General features: G+C 40.1%; 1 protein-coding gene across 38 annotated transcripts in view; it reads left to right on the top strand.

Annotated features, from left to right (window-relative positions):
* The window catches only part of ARB2A (ARB2 cotranscriptional regulator A), a 362,761-nt gene that overhangs the window by 50,724 nt on the left and 289,560 nt on the right, over nt 1-22,477 (top strand). For 20 of the 38 annotated variants that reach the window (XR_014787657.1, XM_084833655.1, XM_084833670.1 and 17 more), the window contains 3 exons: nt 149-214; nt 1,637-1,696; nt 9,134-9,325. Coding sequence is in view for 37 of the 38 variants with exons in the window: in XM_084833655.1 (XP_084689781.1) it covers nt 149-214; nt 1,637-1,696; nt 9,134-9,325 (318 nt within the window). In the remaining variant the exon portion in view is untranslated. The remainder of the gene's footprint in view (nt 1-148; nt 215-1,636; nt 1,697-9,133; nt 9,326-22,477) is intronic. The other 18 variants (XM_084833666.1, XM_084833661.1, XM_084833685.1 and 15 more) reach the window with 2 other exon arrangements.

Raw genomic sequence — 22,477 nt, 5'->3', positions numbered from 1 at the left:
GTCTGGACAAAAATATACATTGGGGTAGTGAGGCAACCTTTTTGCCTTTTTAAATTAGTAAATTTTTAAAAGGGTAAATCTTTCATTAAAACTTATATAAATGCGGGAGCAATTTATGTTACCATCGTGCAATTCTTTTCTCTTGTAGATCATCACTAAATATGTCTATGAACTACTGGAAGAAGAATGCCGTTTGAAAAAAGTATATGTTCCAGTAAGTTCAATATACATTGATTTTTTTTGCAGCACCTTAAAGAAATGGGAATCACACAGTCTGGGGAACTTTTTATATTGTGTTTTTTCTTTGTGATGATTTATAAAAGATCACATATGTGTATTAGACAGTTCAGACATTCTGTTATAGCTAATATGTTATAGTAGATGGACTGAAAAAACCTAGGTGGCTTTGCTTTTCTAAAGAAAGGAAGCTGTGTTTGAATCCTTGTTCAATTATGAAGCTCACTGGTGACCATGGGTGAGTTACTCTGTCAGCCTAACTTACCTTACAGGATAATTGAGGATAAAATTGTATGACACCATGTTTTCTGCCCTGAGCAACTTGGAAGAAAGGTAGGATAAAAATATGAAAGAAATTAAAAACAAATCCAGAGAGAATGGGGTACATGTTGAAGCTTCAGTTTGTGAGTGAATATTGCCATGCGTATTTTTTGAACTGAGCCTGAGTCTACAGATGTATGTATGATTTCCCAAGTTTCTACCAGCCTTTCATATTTTAGGATATGAGGAAGGATAATAGAAATAATGCAAATTGTGCATACTTTTATATGCATGTTTGTTTGTTTATTATTAACTTTTATATACCATCTTATTTGCTAAAAAGCTATCAAGGCGGTATATATTCAAGTCATACATGACTTTCGAAGTATGATCTCAAGACTCATATTCCCAGTGTATATAATGTGTCCAGGATGCCAAATGTTTTAACTGGCCATCAGTCATACAGACATGTCTCCAGGTTAATCAGCGGATATATCCACATCAAAGACAAGCAGACTTCAGGCTTGTAAGAGCTATTTTGTTTTTGGTTTTTTGCTAGAACCCTGTGGTCCACCAAATGGAGCCTGGTTCAAAAGACATTTGCTTAAAATTAAAGAATTCTGAGCCCGGGAATTGGTTTTGAGTACCAGATCATAATGGAGCTCACAGTCCTTTCACACAAAAATATGCTCCTGGTTACCTTAAGCTTTCTTCATTTTAGTAGTATAATTTAGAGGGAGAGGGAGAAGAACTGTAGCTCAGTGGTAAAGCAGATTCTTTCCATGCAGAAAGTCCCAGGTTCTATCCCTGGCATCTCCGGGTGTGGCAGGAAAAACTTGCACGAAACCCTGGAGATCTGCTGCCAGTCAGTGTCGACAGTATTGGGCTGTATGGACCAATGGTCTGACTCAATATAAGGCAGCTTCCTATATCTCAAAGTCTTTCTGCTGTTGTTAAACAAGTGGGAGTCTTTCTCTTTGGATCTTGGACCAGATAGATAACTTAACATGGGATGTGACTGCTGCAGAGTTTAATTCTCATTTCCACCAATCCTAAGGAAGAATTAATGCTTTTGAATGGTATGCTTATGTAATTAGTTGTATTTGTTTAATTAAAATATTTCTTGGCTGTCTTTCAGGGCAGAAGCCCTCTGAAGGCAGTGGACAACAGTAAAACTCAGATGATAAAAACCAATATGGTAATAAAAACAGTAAAAATAGCAACAGCAGCAAACATTTTTAAAAATAACAAACACAAGCATAAAAATAAAAGCCTACAGCCTACAACCCAGTCCAATAAAACATTATCAAGGGAACTCCAGAGTAAAGTAGTAAGTTTTCAGGGCCTTCCTAAAAGCCTGCAATGATGGGGCCTGGCAGACCCCCGATAGCAACTTATTCCAGAGGTGTGGGGCCACTGCAGAAAAGACCGTCACAGGTGGACAAATGAGCAGGGGCCCTCTTGCTGATCTTAAGGTGCAGTCAGGCTGATATGGGTGAAGGTGGTCTTTCAAGTAATTTGGTCCCAAACCAGTTAAGACTTTAAAGGTCAAACGCAGCACTTTAAATTGGGCTCCGAAAAACAGTTAACCAGTGCAGCTAATGTGCTAGTGCATGGATAACTGAGGCAAGGTCCCTCCTCTCCAGATAGGGCTGCAGCTGACATACTAACCCAAGCTGGTAAAACACACTCCTGGACACCGTAGCCACCTGGGCTTCCCTAGTTAGTGCAGAGTTAAGGAGGACTCCCAAACTATACACTTGGCCTTTTAGGGGGAGTACAACCCCATCTAAGACCAGTTGTAAACCTCCATCCAGAGTAGATGATTTATCAACCATTGTATCTCTGTCTTATCTGGATTAAATTTCAACTAGTTTACCCTCATCCACCCCAAAATATCCCCTGGACACTGGTTCAAGAGTTTGCCAGCCTCCCTGGAAATGAGAGGTATTGCTGAGTATCATCTGCATACTGATGATACCTCAGTTCAAACCTTGTGATGTCTTCCCCCACCAGTTTAATGCAGATGTTAAAAAGCATGGGGGTATTGCTGAAACAAGAGGTACTGCCGAGTGTCGTCTGCATACTGATGACACTTCAGCACAAATCTCGTGATGACGTCCCCCAGCGGTTTAATTTAGATGTTAAAAAGCATGGGGGACAGGATAGACTCTTGCAGCACTCTATAGGCTAATGGCCACGAGGTGGAACAAAAGCCCCTGGCACCACCTTCTGAGACCAATCCCCCAGGAAGGACTGGAACAACTTAAAAACTGGGCTTCCCAAGCCCAACCCAGATGAATGATCCAGAAGGGGTAGCATAGTCGATGGTATTAAAAGCCACTGAGAGGTCCAGTAGAACCAACAGTGTTGCACTCCTCCCATCCATTCCCCAGGGTGATCAGGGTTATTTCCGTCCCATAACCAGGTTTGAAACCTGATTGGAATGGATCTAAATAGTCAGTATCATCCAACACTGTTTAGAGTTGTGAGGCCACCACCTAGCCCAAGAATGGCAAATTTTACACAGGGCGGTAGTTATCCGAAACCATAGGATCTTGACTTGGTTTCTTGAACAAGGGCCTCATCATCACTCAAGGAGGTATTAACCATCTCAGAAGTCCAGGTAGCCAGTCCAGCTCTGGCAGTTTTCACAAGTCAGGATGGACAAGGGTCTAAAGGGCAAGTAGTAGGCCTCAGTTCTTCAAGCAGTTTGGCCACATTCTCAGGTTGCAAAAGCTGAAAGGTATCCATAAGATGAGCAGGTGATTCAGTAGCCCCATCCATTTCAGCTGAAACAATCACATCCAAGTCAGCAAAAATACGAGGAACTTTATCTGCAAAATGTCTAGTAAATTGTTCACAGCCGGCCTTTGGGGGTTTGAACTGCCTACTAGAGCCTAGTGCTAGAGCCTACACCCAAGAGGCTTTTAACCATCCAAAAGAGGTCCGCTGGATGACACTGATCAGATTTAAAGACAGCGAAAAAGTAAGATTTCTTTGCTGCTATCACCACCACAAAATAAGATCACAAATGGATTCTTACCTTTGTGATGTGTTATTTGTTGTGAGTATTCTGCCATTTGCACTCTAATTGTCAACACAGTTATTTCATTGCCCTCAGTGCCTCGGAGTGCTAAGGAACTGACATGGTTCTACGACTAGGTGGATCATCAAACTTGGTGTTTCACCCTTGCCCGCGGTTGCAGGGAGCCTGAAGGTCAAAACTGATCAGATAATGATCTCTCCATGCCAATGGAGTCACTATGGCTCTCCCACCATAAACCATTTTCTCCCAACCCAGCACAGAAAACCAGGTCCAAATTGTATCCTGCTACATGTGTTAGATCAGATATTATCTGAAACAGGCCCATGGTTGACATGGTGGCCATGAACTCCTGAGCCACTCCTGACAAGGTAGCATCGACATGAATATTAAAGTCCTCCAAGACCACAAGCCTTGAGGTCCTCAGTACTACACTTGAGACCACCTCAGTCAGCTCAGGCAGGGAGACTGTTACGTAGCAGGGTGAGCAGTACACCGACAGAATCCCAGTCCTGTCTCTGGTGCCCCACACTAGGTAGAGACACTCAAAACTGCCTGACTGTTGGATGGGGTATCTGACCAGGGAGATATAGACCAAGGCTCCCCCCCCCTTGCCCCTCCAGTCAAGCTTGATACTGCAGAAGAAGACCCTGATGAACAAATTTGGGAGAGGTTAACCCTCCCCTTTCCTCAACCAGGTTTCAGTGACACAGGCCAGGTTGGCGTACTCTTCAGCTATCATGTCAGAGATGGTACAACCTGTTCATGTGTCTATAAAGAGAGCACATTAGGTAACAGTGAAGGGACAAGCACATCTCCCTAAGCAAGCTGTTCCACCATTTGAGAAGTCCAAGCTGGGTTCCGAAGAGGCAGAGGAACTAGAGATCAAATTGCCAACTTTCGCTGGATCATGGAGAAAGCAAGAGAATTCCAGAAAAACGTCTATTTCTGCTTCATTGACTACGCTAAAGCCTTTGATTGTGTGGATCACAACAAACTGTGGCAAATTCTGAAAGAGATGGGAGTACCAGACCACCTTACCTGTCTCCTGAGAAATCTGTACGAGGGTCAAGAAGCAACAGTAAGAACAGGACATGGAACAACCGATTGGTTCAAAATTGGGAAAGGGGTACGACAAGGCTGCATATTGTTGCCCTGCTTATTTAACTTATATGCAGAGTACATCATGAGAAACGCTGGGTTGGATGAATCACAGGTTGGACTTAAGATTGCCGGGAGAATTATCAACAACCTCAGATACGCAGATGATACCACCCTAATGGCAGAAAGCGAAGAGGATCTCAAGAGCCTCTTGTTGAGGGTGAAAGAGGAGAGTGCAAAAGCTGGTTTGAAACTCAACATGAAAAAAACTAAGTTCATGGCATCTGGCCCCATCACTTCCTGGCATATAGAAGGGGAAGAAATGGAAGCAGTGACAGATTCGTGTACTCTCGTGCACACTAGCTGTATCTAGACAATGGATCAAGGAGGACAGTCTGAAGTAAAACAGTTTCCAGGAAATTTCATATGGAAGGAAGAGGATCTGAAAGCATCCTGTCTCTAAGTCAGTTAGGGCTTGAAAGGCTAGCACCTTGAATTGAGTCTGAAAATGAATTAGTAAGCAATGTGGTTGTCATGACTAAAGTGCACTGATCTAGTCCATGCCAGAATTCTGACAGCTCCATCCTGGACAACTGAAGTTTCTGGACTGTCTTTAAGAATATTATATGGTAAATAGATGGGCTGATATATTGTATGGCAAATAGACAATATGATGCAGTTATATCATGTGACAACATGGGTGGATTGCTGACAGATGTGGGCAGGGTAAACCAGCAGCTTTGGTCGATTGTGTTTGAGGCAGTTATGTTGTTCTGCACTGCTGGTGGAGCTGTATTTGTGGCTACTCCTTGGCATTTTGAATTTAATTGCTAGGATTTTTGTGTGTTGTTGTTCAGTCGTTCAGTCGTGTCCGACTCTTCGTGACCCCATGGACCATAGCATGCCAGGCCTTCCTGTCCTGCGCTCTCTCCCGGAGCGTGCTCAAGTCCATATTCATTGCATCCGTGATGGTATCTAGCCATCTCATCCTCTGCTGTCCCCTTCTCCTTTTGTCTTCAGTCTTTCCCAGCATCAGGGTCTTTTCCAGAGAGTTTTCTCTTCGCATTAGGTGGCCAAAATATTTGAGCTTCAGCTTCAGTATCTGTCCTTCCAATGAGCACTCAGGGCTGATTTCCTTTAGGATGGACTGATTTAACCTCCTTGCAGTCCAGTGGACTCATAAGAGTCTTCTCCAGCACCACAGTTCGAAAGCATCTATTCTTCGGCGCTCAGCCTTCCTCATAGTCCAGCTCTCACAACCATACGTTACTACTGGGAAAACCATAGCTTTGATTAGACAGACCTTTGTCGGCAAGGTGATGTCTCTGCTTCTTACTATGCTGTCTAGGTTTGCCACAGCTTTCCTCCCAAGGAGCAAGCGTCTTTTAATTTCATGGCTACAGTCACTGTCTGCGGTGATCTTGGAGCCCAAGAAAATAAAATCTGTCACTGCTTCCATTTCTTCCCCTTCCATATGCCAGGAAGTGATGGGGCCAGATGCCCCATCATTCATTTTTTTAAGGTTTGAGTTTCAAACCAGCTTTTGCACTCTCCACTTTCACCCTTAACAAGAGGCTCTTTAGATCCTCTTCGCTTTCTGCCATTAGGGTGGTATCATCTGCGTATCTGAGGTTGTTGATAATTCTCCCGGCAATCTTAATTCCAACCTGTGATTCATCCAACCCGGCGTTTCTCATGATGTACTCTGCATATAAGTTAAATAAGCAGGGCGACAATATGCAGCCTTGTCGTACTACTTTCCCAGTTTTGAACCAATCGGTTGTTCCATGTCTGGTTCTTACTGTTGCTTCTTGGCCCTCGTACAGGTTTCTCAGGAGACAGGTAAGGTGGTCTGGTACTCCCATCTCTTTCAGAATTTGCCAGAGTTTGTTGTGATCCACACAATCAAAGGCTTTAGCATAGTCAATGAAGCAGAAATAGACGTTTTTCTGGAATTCTCTTGCTTTCTCCATGATCCAGTGAATGTTGGCAATTTGTTCCTCTGCCTCTTCGGAACCCAGGTTGGACTTCCGGTAGTTCTCGGTTCACATACTGCTGAAGCCTAGCTTGTAGGATTTTGAGCATCACCTTGCTGGCATGTGAAATGAGCGCAATTGTACGGTAATTTAAACACTCTTTGGCATTGCCCTTCTTTGGAATTGGAATGTAAACTGACCTTTTCCAGTCTTGTAGCCACTGTTGAGTGTTCCAAATTTGTTGGCATATTGAGTGCAGCACTTTAACAGCATCACCTTTTAGGATTTTAAATAGCTCAGCTGGAATACTGTCATCTCTGCTAGCTTTGTTGTTAGTAATGCTTCCTAAGGCCCACTTGACTTCACTGTCTAGGATGTCCGGCTCAAGTTCAGTGACCACACTATCATGGCTATCAGGGACATTCAGATCTTTCCTGTATAGTTCTTCTGTGTATTCTTTCCACCTCTTCTTAATCTCATCTGCTTCTGTTAGGTCCCTGCCTTCTTTGCACAAAATGTTCCCTTGATAGCTCTGATTTTCTTGAAGAGATCTCTAGTCTTTCCCATTCTGTTGTTTTCTTCGATTTCTTTGCATTGTTCATTTAAGAAGGCCTTCTTGTCTCCCCTTGCTATTCTCTGGAACTCTGCATTCAGTTGGATATATCTTCCCCTTTCTCCCTCGCTTTTCGCTTCCCTTCTTTCCTCAGCAACTTGTAAAGCCTCATCAGACAGCCACTTGGCTTTCTTGCATTTCTTTTTCTTTGGGATGGATTTAGTTGCTGCCTTCTGAACAATGTTACGGACCTCCGTCCATAGTTCCTCAGGCACTCTATCAGATCTAATCCCTTAAATCTATTCCTCACCTCCACGGTATATTCATAAGGGATACGATTTAGGTCATACCTGAATGGTTTAGTGGTTTTCCCTACATTCTTCAATTTAAGCCAAAATTTTGCAACAAGAAGCTCATGATCTGAGCCACAGTCAGCTCCAGGTCTTGTTTTGACTGACTGTATAGAGCTTCTCCATCTTTGGCTGCAAAGGACATAATCAATCTGATTTCGATATTGACCATCTGGTGATGTCCATGTGTAGAGTCGCCTCTTGTGCTGTTGGAAAAGAGTGTTTGCTATGATCAGCGTGTTCTCTTGGCAAAACTCTATTAGCCTTTGTCCTGCTTCATTTTGTACACCAAGGCCATGCTTGCCTGTTATCCTGGTGATTTCTTGACTTCCTACTTTAGTATTCCAATCCCCTATGATGAAGAGGACATCTTTTTTTGGTGTTAGTTCTAGAAGGTGTTGTAGGTCTTGATAGACTCGATCAACCTCAGCTTCTTTGGCCTCAGTGCTTGGGGCATAGACTTGAATTACTGTGATGTTGAATGGTTTGCCTTGGATTCATACTGAGATCATTCTATCGTTTTTGAGATTGTACCTGAGTACTGCTTTTCCCACCCTTTTGTTGACTATGAGTGCTACTCCATTTCTTCTAAGGGATTCTTGCCCACAGTAGTAGATATGATGGTCACCTGAATTAAATTCGCCCATGCCTGTCCATTTTAGATCGCTGATTCCCAAGATGTCGATGTTCAATCTTGCCATCTCATGTTTGACCACCTCCAGCTTACCTTGATTCATTGATCTGACATTCCAGGTTCCTAAACAAGATTGTTCTTTACAGCATCGGATTTTCTTTTCGCCACCAGACACATCCACAGCTGAGTGTCCTTTCGGGTTTGGCCCAGCCGCTTCACTCTTTCTGGCGCTACTTGGAAATTCCCTCTGCTCTTCCCCAGTAGTATATTGGACACCTTCCGACCTGAGGGGCTCATCTTCTGGCGTTATATCTTTTAGCCTTGTGATACGTTCCGTGGGGTTTTCTTGGCAATAATACTGGAGTGGGCTGCCATTTCGTTTTCCAGTGGACCACATTTTGTCAGAACTCTCTGCCATGACCTGTCCGTCTTGGGTGGCCCTGCACAGCATAGCTTATGGCTTCACTGAGTTACGCAAGCCCCTTCGCCACAACAAGACAGTGATCCATGAAGGGGAGGATGTTTGTGTATATTTGGACAATTCTGAACACAAAATAGCTTTTAGCTTCTAGTCCCTGTTCATCTATGAAGCACACTGTGTGTGGCTGTGGGCAAGTAATATTCTCAGTCTACTCTACCTCACAGGTTGTCATGAGATTAAAAATACAACTCTGAGCTCCTTGGAGGAAGGACAGGGAAATACCTACTGGGAGTGATGATTTGAAAATGCAGGGTTTCCTCTGCCAGTGGGCATTAGCAGCTTTGTTGAATGGATTGCCACTTGCCAGCAATGTTTGGTGATGACTAATCTTATACATTTTATAAAAATTGTTATTAGTGGGAACTTTATTTTTCAGACTCAAGGCCTAAGTAATCATTTAATTGCTAGTTGCAGCCACCAGATTGTCTGAGTAGTCTTGTTGATGTAACCTGTATAATTTTATACCTTTAATATTCAATTTGTTTTAATTTTAGGTAGATGCAGTGGAGAGTGAACCCAGGAGTTTTATCTTTATGAGTGAGGATGCAATGACAAATACTGAAAAACTGATGGTTTTAATTCATGGTAGTGGTGTTGTCAGAGCAGGACAGTGGGCAAGAAGGCTTATTATAAATGAAGATCTGGACAGTGGCACTCAGATTCCATATATTAAAAGAGCTATTGAGGTAAGTGAGTTATTTGGCCTTTTGAAGTGTTTGTTTGTGTTGTGCTGGTAATTATCCATAATTATGTGATATCTAGTTTTTGTAATTTACATCAAACATGTATGTCTACCTGCCAGGTTTTTTCTTCTTCAAAACTTTTGTAAAATAATTCCTTTGTTTCAGGAAAACAGTTGTTGTTTACTTATATTGAAGACTGTTAGTGGAACTGCCATGTGGGCTATGGAGGAGATACATAAATCCAATAATCTGTTAGAAACTGATGTTTTCGCTTAAATTTCATTTCATCAGCTTAAAGGTTTTCCTTATATCTATCTCAAGCACACATTGGTTTGCCTATTATTACAGGAAGTTGATCCTAGAAGGCACTTGAGCGCCTACCCTTTCAAAAAGAAATGCTTTTAAGTGTGTTCTATGAAGCACAGAAGTGGACCTATTAAAATCAATTGGACTAAATCAGTTGCTTAACACAAAACATGCACTCCAGTGCTTCAGAGTGCTGTATTACAAAGCTCTTACATAGCTGCAGAAGAATACTCCCATGGTTAAATTGAGAATGTCCTGGTTTTAGGCCTTTCTGTATCTCTGGTTGTGAGATTCCTGATAAACCATGAGAAAAATCAGTTGATTTTTTTTAAAGCTATGTTTATAGACTATATTATTAGAAAATAAAGCTTATAAGCATGACTAGAATGGCTCAAAGCATAGAAAAAGAAATAAAATGTAAGCAAACTTTTTTTCTAAAATATTTTAAAGAGTCATTATTGGGGAAATTGGTATTGTGAGTTGAAACTAAACAACTTTAATGACCTTCAAAGGAAGGGTTTGATACCTCTATCAATTTCAAGTTTTAAAAATAGAGATCTAATTTCTATAAAATTACAACTCCTTCACCATTAATACAGAAAAAGCAGATAGTCATAATCATTTCTTTATTTTATCCAAATAGAAATGGAATCTTCATGTCATACTGAAATGTAAAAGTTTGGAAGAACTATTAGATCAGTGTTGTAATTCTACTTCTATTTTTAAGGAAATCTGCAATACCCACTGTGGATATATCCGCTAAAAAAACCCTCATTTATATCTTCCATCTTCATAGTTACTTCCATGCTCTGGGGCATGTAAATTAGAAAATGGTGATTATTTGTGTGACTGGTTCAGACAGACAGGCCAAACAATAGCTTGCGCTTGCCATAGTTTAAAATCCCAACTGTGGTTTAAACTTCCAAATATATAAGGAAATACGTTATATAGCTGCTTTTCTGCTTTCTTTTTCCATCTACGCAGCACTCAAGTCTCTAGTGCAGCGGCCTCCAGAGACAGAGTAACAGCTGTAATTATCCTTTGCAACTTCAATGCAAACCTAGCTGAAATCATGGTTTCTGATTCTGGATTGTTGGCTGAATGTAAACCGTGGTTTGTCATTGCAGGCATAGCTTAACTATGATTTGGTGTATTCTTAACCATAGTTTGATGTGATATCTGAATTAATCTGAGGTCTAGGTTTTATTTAGTCAACAGTGGTGTAGTGGTAAATTTTGAAGTTCAAGCATTCATCATGACAGTCTCCATAGTCGTACCCCCAAGGAGAGTCCAAAATTGCAGGCAGCTTTGTTTATCCATATCAACAAACCAGTTATAGGAGTTTTCATCTGTTAGTACAGGGGTGAGCAACTTGTGCTCTCCCTCAGATGTTGTTGGACTACAACAGCCATCAGGCCTAGCCAGCATAGCCATTGGTGAGGCATTATGGGAGTTGCAGTTCAACATCTGGAAGGCCACAAGCTGGCCAGCCCTGTGTGAGGAGCAGGTCTTTCATAAAAAGCGAATGGGTCTTAATTGCCCATTCAAGGCCAAACACCCTTCCTCTGGATGTTCTCAGATGGGCTATTAGATCTGTATCTAGATCTTAAATGCACTAATAACAGCTCTAATTGCTCATCTTCTCATACATTTTATGAATATATGGGGAAAACTTCAAGCTGAAGGAGCATATCTGCATTTGCAGATACATGCATAAAATCCTGATTGACTACTCCATTAAAATGAATGGAGGAGCTGTAGCGGGTGTGGGGAGCTTGGAACTTCCCCTTCTGGAATTGTTAGAACAAGAAGATGGTTGGAGTATGTCAGCACTATTTAAACACAATTATTTTTCATAAACTTGGTTTTAGTTGTGCTTATAAAAAAAAGAAACTAGCAGGATCCTCTCTGGGATTAAATTCTTTTTATTATTTTTTGTATACTTCACCTTGATCTGCAAGGCTGATCTGTATGCATTTTAGGATGCTGCATGAGAGAAAACCCACATTCATTATGCTGGGGTGGGCTTTGTGCAGTGCTCCTTGCTAGATTGAGAATGTGCAGAGCACTGCCAAACAGATGGTTGGTGCTGTCACATTGGGGTGTGTGTGTGAGAGAAGACTGATTCCATGCATCTTCCCTCCCCCACACACACACCTCTCCAGTTCTGCTTAATAAAATACTGCAACAGCATACACACAGGTGACTGCTGTGCATAAAGATAGCAGATAGGGGTTTCGCTCTTTTGTGGTTGTGGATCATGTGTTCTTTAACTTATAAAGCAATTTAGTCTTCAGATGATTATTGTGATAATTGAATTAATTCAAGTGTTACATATTTGAAATGAGCAATACATTCAAGCTCTGTTTCTGTGATCAATGTGAATATATTGAATGCATGGGGTAGAGGAATGAGATTGTGGTAACTGGACTTTCCCCTGATTTTCATACATTCATTGTATCTTCTGTACTGAGCCTGTGTGTGTATGCAGAAAATCCATAGGAGGGCACAATCCTATGGAGGTAGTCATCAGCCTCCGAACTTGGTGGCTGCTGACTACCCAATGCAGGGTGGCCAGAGCACAGACGTAATCCTCACCTCCATGCTCTGGCTGCCCTGTATTTTTGGCTAGACAGGTGATTTCACCTGTCTAGCCAGGGAGGTTCAGAATGGGAGAGGAGAGGTGACGTGGTGCTTTCGCGGTCTCCTCCCCTCCTTGCCCCTGGGACTGCCCCCTTTCCCCCATCTCCACACTGCGTTTCTCCCAGACGTTGTCTAGGGGACATAGGATTTCTTCCTCCATGTGTAAAGATCAGGGATGAGGCTTGCCGCTGTTCCTGCTCTCCTCCTCCACACAGTCATTGCTTGCATGAACAAGAATCTTGCTTACTCAAAGTCCATCCATAAAATACAATTTGTAGGAAATAGTACTGCATGTTCTCAAGCTCTTATACATTCTTGGCTTTGAGTTAATTCATTGTATTTTTATATGATTAACTTAGTGATGGTAATCATTCTGTAAATGTATATAATAAGATACTGGATGTTATAAAAGTGCTTCTGTATCCTAAACATATACATACAAATTATAGCTAAGTACTATCATATATTCAGAGTATAAAATATATATTCTGTTTCATTTTTTTAAGTATGTGTTGCAGTAAATTATATTTATTAGTAATATGTTGTAGTGCCTGCTAAATTTGGATCAAATGGATTAATATCCAAATCAGTATTATATAGAATTTTTATAGCACTAGTTATTAGTAGGTAAGTAGTCTTAAATCTGTGTAAGCTCAATAAAAGATTGCTCAGTGAAAAATGAGAGGGAAGGTTAAATGCTTTGAATACTGTTATATTGACAGACCATATAAGCCCACTCTAACCCCCATGCCAGCAAAGGAAAACAATGAGATGACAGCTCTAGTGTTTGGAGAGAGGTTGTTAACGACAGCTTATTCCTTTATGATTTCAACTCTTGACAGAAGACAGGTCTGCTTGTTGCATCATGGCAGATGTATCATTACCTTCTGGCCCTGTCATGACTGAATTAGAATAAACCCACTTGCAGTTCTGAAAATCTAATTACTTTGTGGAAGTTTGGACACTGTTTCTGTGATTCATGTGCAGATGTGTATAAGCTCATTGTAGTAGCTGCTTGTTCTAGAATTCTAATAGTATTCTAAAGTTTCAGATCTTGAAGGATTACAGAATGAATTAAATATATGATGGCGTTTTCTTTGTGTCCTAGTGAATCATTGTTAGGACGGAATATAGGCCCTTGCATTATTTTGCAGCTCCTTTTATATGGACCTAGAGAAATTACTATTAAGTCTTCCTGGATATATGTGTTCTTTTAAAGGTGCATTTTTCAAACCATATAAACTTTTACTGTGTAAGCACTGGAAAAAGGCACCTAGTAAATATTTACAATATTTAATGTTTCATGTCTGTATATCATTTTAAAGATGAGGTGGTCTTTTCTGTTTGTTCATATGGATATTAGAATTCTGTATTTTTTCCACTTTATCTTGTGGGATACCTCACACTGACTCTGGAGATTAGACAAGAGAGAGAGGAGGTGTGGATTTATGAAAGTATGTCAAAAGCCTTGGGGTTTGGGTATGATCAGAATTTCAATAGAGGTTGAGATGAGTTTAAATGGATAGAAGGCAAGCATAAAAATCTTGCTTAATTTCTGTCATATTGTTCTTTTTTCTTCTCTGATGTCTTTTTCAAATCTGCTTTTCTCTCCAGCTTTGTGCTACCATATCCAAGATCTGTGTCCCTCCCCTACTCTGTATTTCATTTTAACTGCTGATCCCTTTTCTGTGGAGCTTCTGCCTTTCATATCAGCTGAAGAGGCCTGAATTGCTGAATCAAAGCCATTTTGGGAGGGAGACAGTGGTTAAGATTGTGCAGGGTGAGAATCTCTGGGTAGAAGGTAACACTTCCTGCAGTTATAATCAATGCACTTGACACTTTCAAAGGCAGGAGAAGCCATGACTTGCTCAGGGGTTAAACTTTTTAAATAACCTCCCGAGGGAACGATGCCGTCAATAAAACATAATAATTAGTTGAAGGTTCTCGAGTAGCCTTGGTTAAAAATGAAAAGACTAGAAATAGAGTAGATAGATCTTTATTTAACCAGTCTTTACCTTTCTTCTGTTTCTTAACCTTCAGACCTTAGTTCAAATTCAATATGTCTCTTAAGAATTAATCTATTTTACTAGTTTTTTAAATTATAGATCTCTCTGGGTTGTGTGAAAATATCTTGGCTTATAATAGTAAATTAACTGTAACATATAGTTCTTCCTGTGATCAATAAACCTGCCCCTTTTCTCTTCCAGTATATAGGGCAGCATGCAAATTCAGGTAAATAAATATATAGAATAGATATAAATTGATTCTTCATCAACATTTAACAAACATTAATGTATATATTTAATGTACTGATAAACATTAAATGCAATCTGTAACATTTAAAGACTGCAGGACTTGGAGTTAAGGTAAATAAGAGGCTGGTTATCCCTTTAAAGGAAACAATTTAAGGCTGCCTTCATATTCTATTTCTTAATTAATTTTTGAAATGTCTAGTACTTGTTTAAACTTGGAGCTTTCCATGTACTTCTATGAAGCTTACAGTTTTCAAATCCTTAAGATAATTAAAATGCCTCCAAACAATGTGTGGAAAATACTAAATATTGATAAATAATGTATGAATTGGTTTAGTATGAAAGAATCCTGTCCTTCATTAATTATTTATTTAATATTTGCACTTTAAGAAATGTAAAGAAAACAGAAATCGCTACTAGAGTCTGGGACAGTAACCCAACATGGCTTTAGCCGATATGGAAGCTAAATATTTCATAAATACAGCATTGATTGTTTTGTTTTTTCTCCATGGTGCTTTCAAGCAGTTCATAAATAGTTGAGTTTTATTTTATATACTTTTAATACTCACACTTACTGCACACTCATAATTTCCTTCTACTAATGATTTATTATCACAGCTGGATTTGTGCAGATGCAAATATGTTTCAGGATTCTGTATTTATTTGACTGTCAACCTTAACTAGGAATTTTAACTGCTATCAGAAAATAGGAATATACCCCTTCCATTTTAAATGTTTAGTATGTAGTTCTTCAGTGTAAATATTGGGGCGCTTCAAATGTTGGCTCTGGAAGATGAGTAATTTTCATTGGGCATGGGAAGAAGACTGGATTAGTCTTCTTCCTGGATCAGGATGCGAGAGATGCAAACAGAACTCCTATTCCATGTAATGTGTCAATGTACTTTCTACATATACTGAGGGGAAGGGGAGGATGGAGTTCTATTGAGCCCCATGTTCATCTTTTGCATGCAGGCACTGAGCCCATAGTGGGACTGGATTGTGCTCTTAATATCTAGAAATGTCTCATTCTATTAATTTTTGATCTAAAAAGATGTGTTCCTTACATATTTTTCAAAGGTTTAAAAGTGAAGAAATGTATTTTGCACAAAGTATGGTTAGGAGCTCAAAAAACTATACAGGTGGTCCACGCTTTCACTGGGCCTGTTTATTCAAGGGACTTTTAAAACCATTTGCGATATGTGTATTTTTTATTCATTCATTTGTTTATTTATTCATTACTTTCCTGTCAAAAAGAACACAAAGAAATGTATGATAAGTAAAAACCAAATATTGTATAACTAAATAGTGTCTAACAACAAGAACAATAACTCATTTTTGAAAGGCTGTAACAAAACTAAACGGCTCTCTTCCCCAGCTGTACATTTGCTTAATTACACAGCAAGCTCTGAAATAACAAGAACATAGCGTTCAGGAGAAAGCATAAAACAAATAAATACAAACAGTCCTCACATAGCACAGGTCTGGAGTACCCAACCAGCCAGAATTTTACATAGGATTGGCAGCTACATTTGTAGTATAAAATACACAACAAGCGTAACAATTTTTTTTTCTTCAAGTGAAGACCAGGTGTGTTTGGGTAATTGGAAGAATCTGCTGTTGGGCACTACTTCTGAAAGATACGTGGGGTATGTAACACTTCACCCCATCCATCTTTCTTGCTTTGGACCAGGAAGAAGCTTAGTAGGGGAAGGGGCTGCTGGTTTGGTCCTGCATGGCTAAGGCTTTTACCATGCAGGTGCCAAACAATCACCAGCTTACTTGCAACTTTGGAGCTGGGAGGTGGCAGGGACTGACAAGCAACTGTTCAGACAATCCTGCCCAACTCTGCAGTCTCTAAGGGAGCAATCCTATGGCTGCTAGTCAGCAGCTAGACAGCCATAGGATATGTGGTTTTCCGGGAACCGACCTTCTCCCCCTTCCACACTGCCTTGCAGGCAGCATGGAATGGACCCGAGCTCCGCGCTCGGAAGAGGAGCGCAGAGCATCCAAAATGGGGCATTCCAGGGGGCGTTCCAGGGCAGGGAAGGTGGAAATGCCGGTTCGAGATATCCTATGTGTCGTCCGGCAGCCTCCTCCCCTGCTCCGCCTTCCCTTAGCTAGACAGCCGAAATTGGCTGTCTAGACGCAAATGCAGGTCAGGAGAAGCATGGAGGAACAATCCCCTCCATGCTTCTCCTGCCCTGCATTGGATAGGCGGCCGCCTCCGAGTTTGGAGGCGGCTGCCTATCCCCATAGGATTATGCCCTAGGTTGGGAGGAAGGCTGGAGGCTTGTGATATTTGCCAGAGGGCAGCGCCATTCTTACTAGGGCAAGCTTGGTGAACATATTTGTTGAAGTCTGAGGGCATGTTGGTTGAAGTCTCCCAGATGTTGTGTGAATGAGCCCGCCAGCTCAAATGTGTCTTCAGTAGATTTGTTGCTTACCCATCTCACCATTAGTCACTTCTCAGTGTTGCAGTGGGTCTACTTAATCTAGCCAGCTAAGGGTGAAATGGTCAAAAACAGATTTACCAGCTTTCAGGGAGGAAAGAAAACATTTCCTTCCCAAAGAAAAAAGGGAATATGCTAAGAGGCCCTCGGCCCTAGATACCTTGGCATATGCTAAAAGTTGCTTAGCCCTTGGATCTAGAAATTTTCTCGAAAAGAAGTGACAACTGTACATAAGTCACAAGTGTCCAGGAGTTACGACTACGAGTCCATTGCATTTGCTGAAGAGATGAGAGATCTGGCATGGCACTCTTATGTTGAAGGTGGGCAGGGGTGTGTTTGCCTGGATGGTTGGGGTGTGTGTGTGTGTGTGTGTGTGTGCGCGTGCATTTTGTAATATAATTCATATAAGTCATTTTGTAATATAATTCTCCATTGTATTAAAGTTTCTTAAACTGACCAATTGACCAAGTATTTCTTAAAAACTGGTTAAGTGCCAACAACCCTAATAGGGCATATAAATATACTTAACATTCTGTCCAGCTGCTAGGGCAGTGTTGATCTTTTAAAATATGAGTCATTATTTAAAAGACCTTGCAATTCAACAGAGATAAGTGTTTGCTAGTTCAGAGCATTACATTTATGGCTGAATAACATTTCACCACCTATGCAGCAGAATAGAATATTAGTCCTAGTATAGAATACTAGAAATTCAAGTATTCTTATGTTCTATCACAAACTTGCCACTACAAATAATCAAGAAATCAATTTGGCATAAGGTTTCTCATGCAAAATTATGTAGTATCATAACCTTCTGAAAATGTCATTCTTTTGAACAGTAATATGTCATTTTTATCAAAAACTTTATAAAGTTAAATAGCTCTATGAGAATAAATTGTGGTTGTTGATAATTGTCTTTTTCTTGAAATTAACAAATTATAACATCAAAACATTTGCACTGAGGTATGTAGTAGGTCATTTGCAGCTGCAGGCGTTTTCTCTCCCTTCTGGATGTGCTTGTTTAGTTTCTCTCACTTTCTGCCTGTGGCACTGCATAGTGAAATTCAGACATGTTCTTCCTCTCCAAGGAATCTCTGGGGTTGAGGATAACTTATAAAAATTAATAAATGGTGTTGCTTTTTCATTATCACCCTTCCAATGCAATTTTCTATGTGTTTCTTATATGAAAAAATACATTGTTTAGGATACATTTATTACAGGAAAGCAGCATTTCTGCTTTAATATTTATTATTGGAAAAGACAGGTAATGGAGAGGAAATATATAATTAAGGAACCTTAACTGATTGCATGTGACCCAAAGCCCCAATAGTAAAAACTAGAGATGTAAAGGCCTGGAAAAAGAACAGAAAAATAGTGAAAAACCTGAAAAAAATTAAGAATTTTTTTCCCCCAGGAGTTTTTGAAAAATTTGGAGAAAAAATTCCCCCCTCCCATGAATTCCACCCCACTGATTTTGGGGTTTTTTTTTTTTTTCCAGGCCTTCACATCTCTAGTAAAATCTTATGATGACTGAATAAAAATGTTGAAAGTATTATGGATCTTTAAAAATCTGAAAGCATGGTCAGTGACAAATCATAGTCTCAAATATAGAGTCACAAGGCATGGTCTCTTATTAGAGACCTAATACATTCCAACTGCATACCTACAGTTGGAATGTACATACATTCCAACTGCAGTGACTTAGCCAAACCATTATCAACTTGCGAGACTGTATTGCAACCTTCTCTATCCTGGTGCCGTTTACATGTTTTGGGTTTCAACTCCCAGCAGCCCCTGATTGGGAATTATAGTCCAAAACATCCAGCAGGCATGAGGTTGAGGAAGGCTGTACTGGTTTGCAGAAACCCTACAGTTTGTAATTAAGTTTCCTGTTGGCTGTAGTTGTCTGATGATTATATGTCAATAAATATGAAATTTGTGATATTTTAACATTAGTTAGGGTAACCTAACTATCAAAACCTAATATCCCTTGACTCTGTGTATATGGCCTACAAACACCATTGTTAAAAAAACCTGAAGGAACTCTATTGTCCTTGATCATAGAAAGTTTCATATTGATAATGACTATAGTCCAATGGGCAAATTTTATATAAGTGAAGAAAACAATCCCTGTTATAATTGTCCAGAACATAAAACCAAATTAAAACCACGAGCAGAATAAAATACTAAAAGCACTAAGAACAGTTATTAAAATGCTTGAGCAAACAAAAAGGTATTCACCTGGTGCTGAAAAGACCATAATGTATGCCCCAGGCAAACGTCTTTGGGGAAAACAGTCAACAAACAGGGTGCCACCAGTGAATAATCCTCCTCTCTTGTAGCCACCCTCCTCACCTCATTTGGCAAGGGCATTTGGAGGAGGGTTCTCAGATGATTATCTTAATGTCTAGATAGGAAAAATGGGAGGAGACATTCCTTCAGGTATCCTGGCCCCAATTAATTTAAGATCTTGAAGGTTAAGACCAGCACTTTGAACTGGGTTCAGAAAAAGACTGGCAGCCAGTACAGATGGAGAAGTACTGGCATAATACGATAACACTGGCCAATTCCAGTTAGCAGTCTAGCCACTCTATTTTGGAATATATCAACTTCAACTGATAAAAGGTACTCTGAGGTACAGGTGGCCAAGGCCAAGGCCACCTGTACCTCCAATGACAGTACTGGACCCAAGAGCACTCATGAACTATGAATCTGCTCCTTTAGGGGGAGTGCAACACCATCCAGAACAGGTTAAAAGCCACTTGATTGGACAGATGTACCACCTACAACAAGTATCTACACCTTGTCTGGATTAAGTCTCAGTTTATTGGTCCTCATCCAGTCCATTACCGTGCCCAAGTACTGATTCAGAACATCAACTGCCACATTTGTATTAGATGAAAAGGAGAGGTAGAACTGGGTGTCATCCCTATATTGGTGACATCACAGCCCACATCCTCTCCGAGTGGTTTGATGTCGATTTTGAAAAGCCTGGTGCATAAAATAGAGCCCTGAGGAACCCCATTGCATAATTGCCATGGAGCAGACCAATAATCCCCCAGCACCACCTTCTGGGAACGGCCATCCAAGTAAGGAGTGGAACTGCTGCAATACAGTACCTCCACATCCCAACTTAGACTGCTTTAAATTAACAAACAGAAAAAGACTGGGATGTGAAGATGAGTTACAGGGAAGAAAAAACTGAAGTAGATTTGGCAGAGAAGGAAATACTGTGTCTTCTAGCCTTTTTAACCCTGGTGTTGAAAACAGATGTATGTTGTGCTAGAGCTTGCTAGGGAAACTGGGGTGATGTTTAATTTTCAGAATGAGACCTGGAGGGACCCAAATTATAGGGAACAATTCCACCTGTACTGTTTCCCCTTGTCCTTAATTCTGTGGGAGGGGCAGGCTGCCACTTGCTGGGCGTCAAGGGAAAGGCACTTTACATCTGTTTGCATTCTTGCTGTCTGGTAGAAATATGTTTTGGCTTCTAAGCCTAGACATGATTTGTGGACCCCTGATATATGTACATGTTCATTTGTTTATTACTCCTTTGACATGGGTACAAAATAGTTTTGCAAATAGGAAAATACTTTATTTACTGGATAACTCTTTAGAACAGGGATGGGGAACCTCTGGCCCATCAGACAGGTGAAGCCTGCAGGGTTCCTCATCTGGCCTGCAAGTTTCTTCACCTGTTACCTCCAATCAGTGATCAGAGATATGAGGGTATTCAAAGGCATTTGAGCTGTTCTTTGTAGGTATGAAAGGTATTGTACAGAACTGATTTGTCTTTTTCAGGCATTAAAGCTGTTGCACTGGGGTTTGCTCCTGAGTAGACATGCATATAATTAAGCTGTGTTTCGTATGCTTGGTGGGAAACTGTCCAAATTAGTAAGTTTTACATGTGGCCATGCCCACTTTGCTTTCTCTGTCCTTGTCCATGTCCCATACCCTTAGTCCAGCCCACTGCTAGAATGCAGCCCCCAAGTTCCTTCCCAAATTGGAATTTGGCCCCTAAGCCAAAAAGGGTTAATCACCCCTGCTTTAGAGACAGGCATTGCAAAAGCATCCATAGAGGCTCACTCTCACGTATTTGTTTTGTGTTTGTGTTGACTTCCAGTAGTTTTTATATTTCACATAGTCTCACAGCAATCAACAAGAATTTCATCAAAAGTAAGGAGTGTTAGGTTAAAGAGCTTTTGTGCATTCACATACAAGACAGCTGACTTCAGACACCTGTTGAATGCTGTCAGTGCATGCACAGAAACTTGTTGTTTGGCTCACAATACAGCCAAGAGTTACAAACTGGATAAATTTGAATTCTAAACCAGGTAACTATGACCTTTGGCAACATCAGTAGTCAGTAACATGCATGAGGTGTATAGGTCTTCTGCATTTAGTAGGAGTTCCTTGATAGGAAAAGTCATTGGTACAAAGGATTCCACCAAAATTGGAAAACCAGCAGCAGCAGCAGAGAGTGCCAAATTTAGCTCTTCAGTTTTTCATGTAGAATACCTTTGCATATAACAACTCTCTTATGTTTTGTAAACATCTTTACTTATTGTTGCAATCACTTTGTGGTATGGTGTTAGCTGTCTTATGCTCATCTAAAGATAGGATATAAATTGAATGTATTAAATTAATAAATATGGAATATGGATCTCCAATACAATGCATGTGTGAGACATGTACAATTTCAAAGATTTGACAGGGTTGTTTTAGGTAGAAAATCTTTCTATCAAATGTATTTGTTTTAAAATTTGCATGACATCATTCTACCCAAAGTGGGAAGTTGAATTACAATAAAATGAAATTGCAAAATACATCGAAAACACAGCCAACATTAAAATTATCAAGAAAAATAAGTCAGGACGAATAGAATAGATTTTAGAATGTTCTAATGTGGAATTTTATTGTTTTAAACTGTTTGTACTGTTGTACATCGCCCAGGTGACCGGCCAGATGGGTGATTAAGAAATTAAATAAATAAATAAATAAAATGCAACCACAAGAATAAAATCAGAATGTCAGCTTTAGCCAAACTTTGTTGGGAGCTTGTATGATTAATTTTCAAGAACTAATGTGATTCTAGACTTGTATTTTAACTGGTAGCTTGAGTTTATTGTATTTAAAATTCAATTAATGAATATCTTTTGCTGAATAAAATTTAGTAGCTATGATTATTAAAATACTGTAATTAATGTATCATCAGTATTGCTTACTGATGTTGACTTGTTTACCTTCTTAAAATGTTAGTTTCTCATGCCTGTTTGATTAAACAGGCAAATCTATCATATACTTTTTAAACCAGATGATTTTCTCATAATGACTATTTCCATGTTCAGCTAGACCTGTTTGTTTTATGCCTCTCACTGTGTATTTATCTGCTGACTGTTTTTACCATGAGTCTTTGGTAAGTAGATCATGTAGGCTGAACATGATTTTATTTAGAACTGGGGGTATAGGAGGCAAGAGAGGACTAATTAGGGGATGTTGACCTGGTA

This window comes from Heloderma suspectum, chromosome 2 (assembly GCF_057233095.1).
Source record: "Heloderma suspectum isolate Gila_16-S chromosome 2, 16-S_ref, whole genome shotgun sequence".
In the NCBI taxonomy this organism is placed as follows: domain Eukaryota; kingdom Metazoa; phylum Chordata; class Lepidosauria; order Squamata; family Helodermatidae; genus Heloderma; species Heloderma suspectum.
This window is presented reverse-complemented; position numbering and strand designations above follow the sequence as displayed.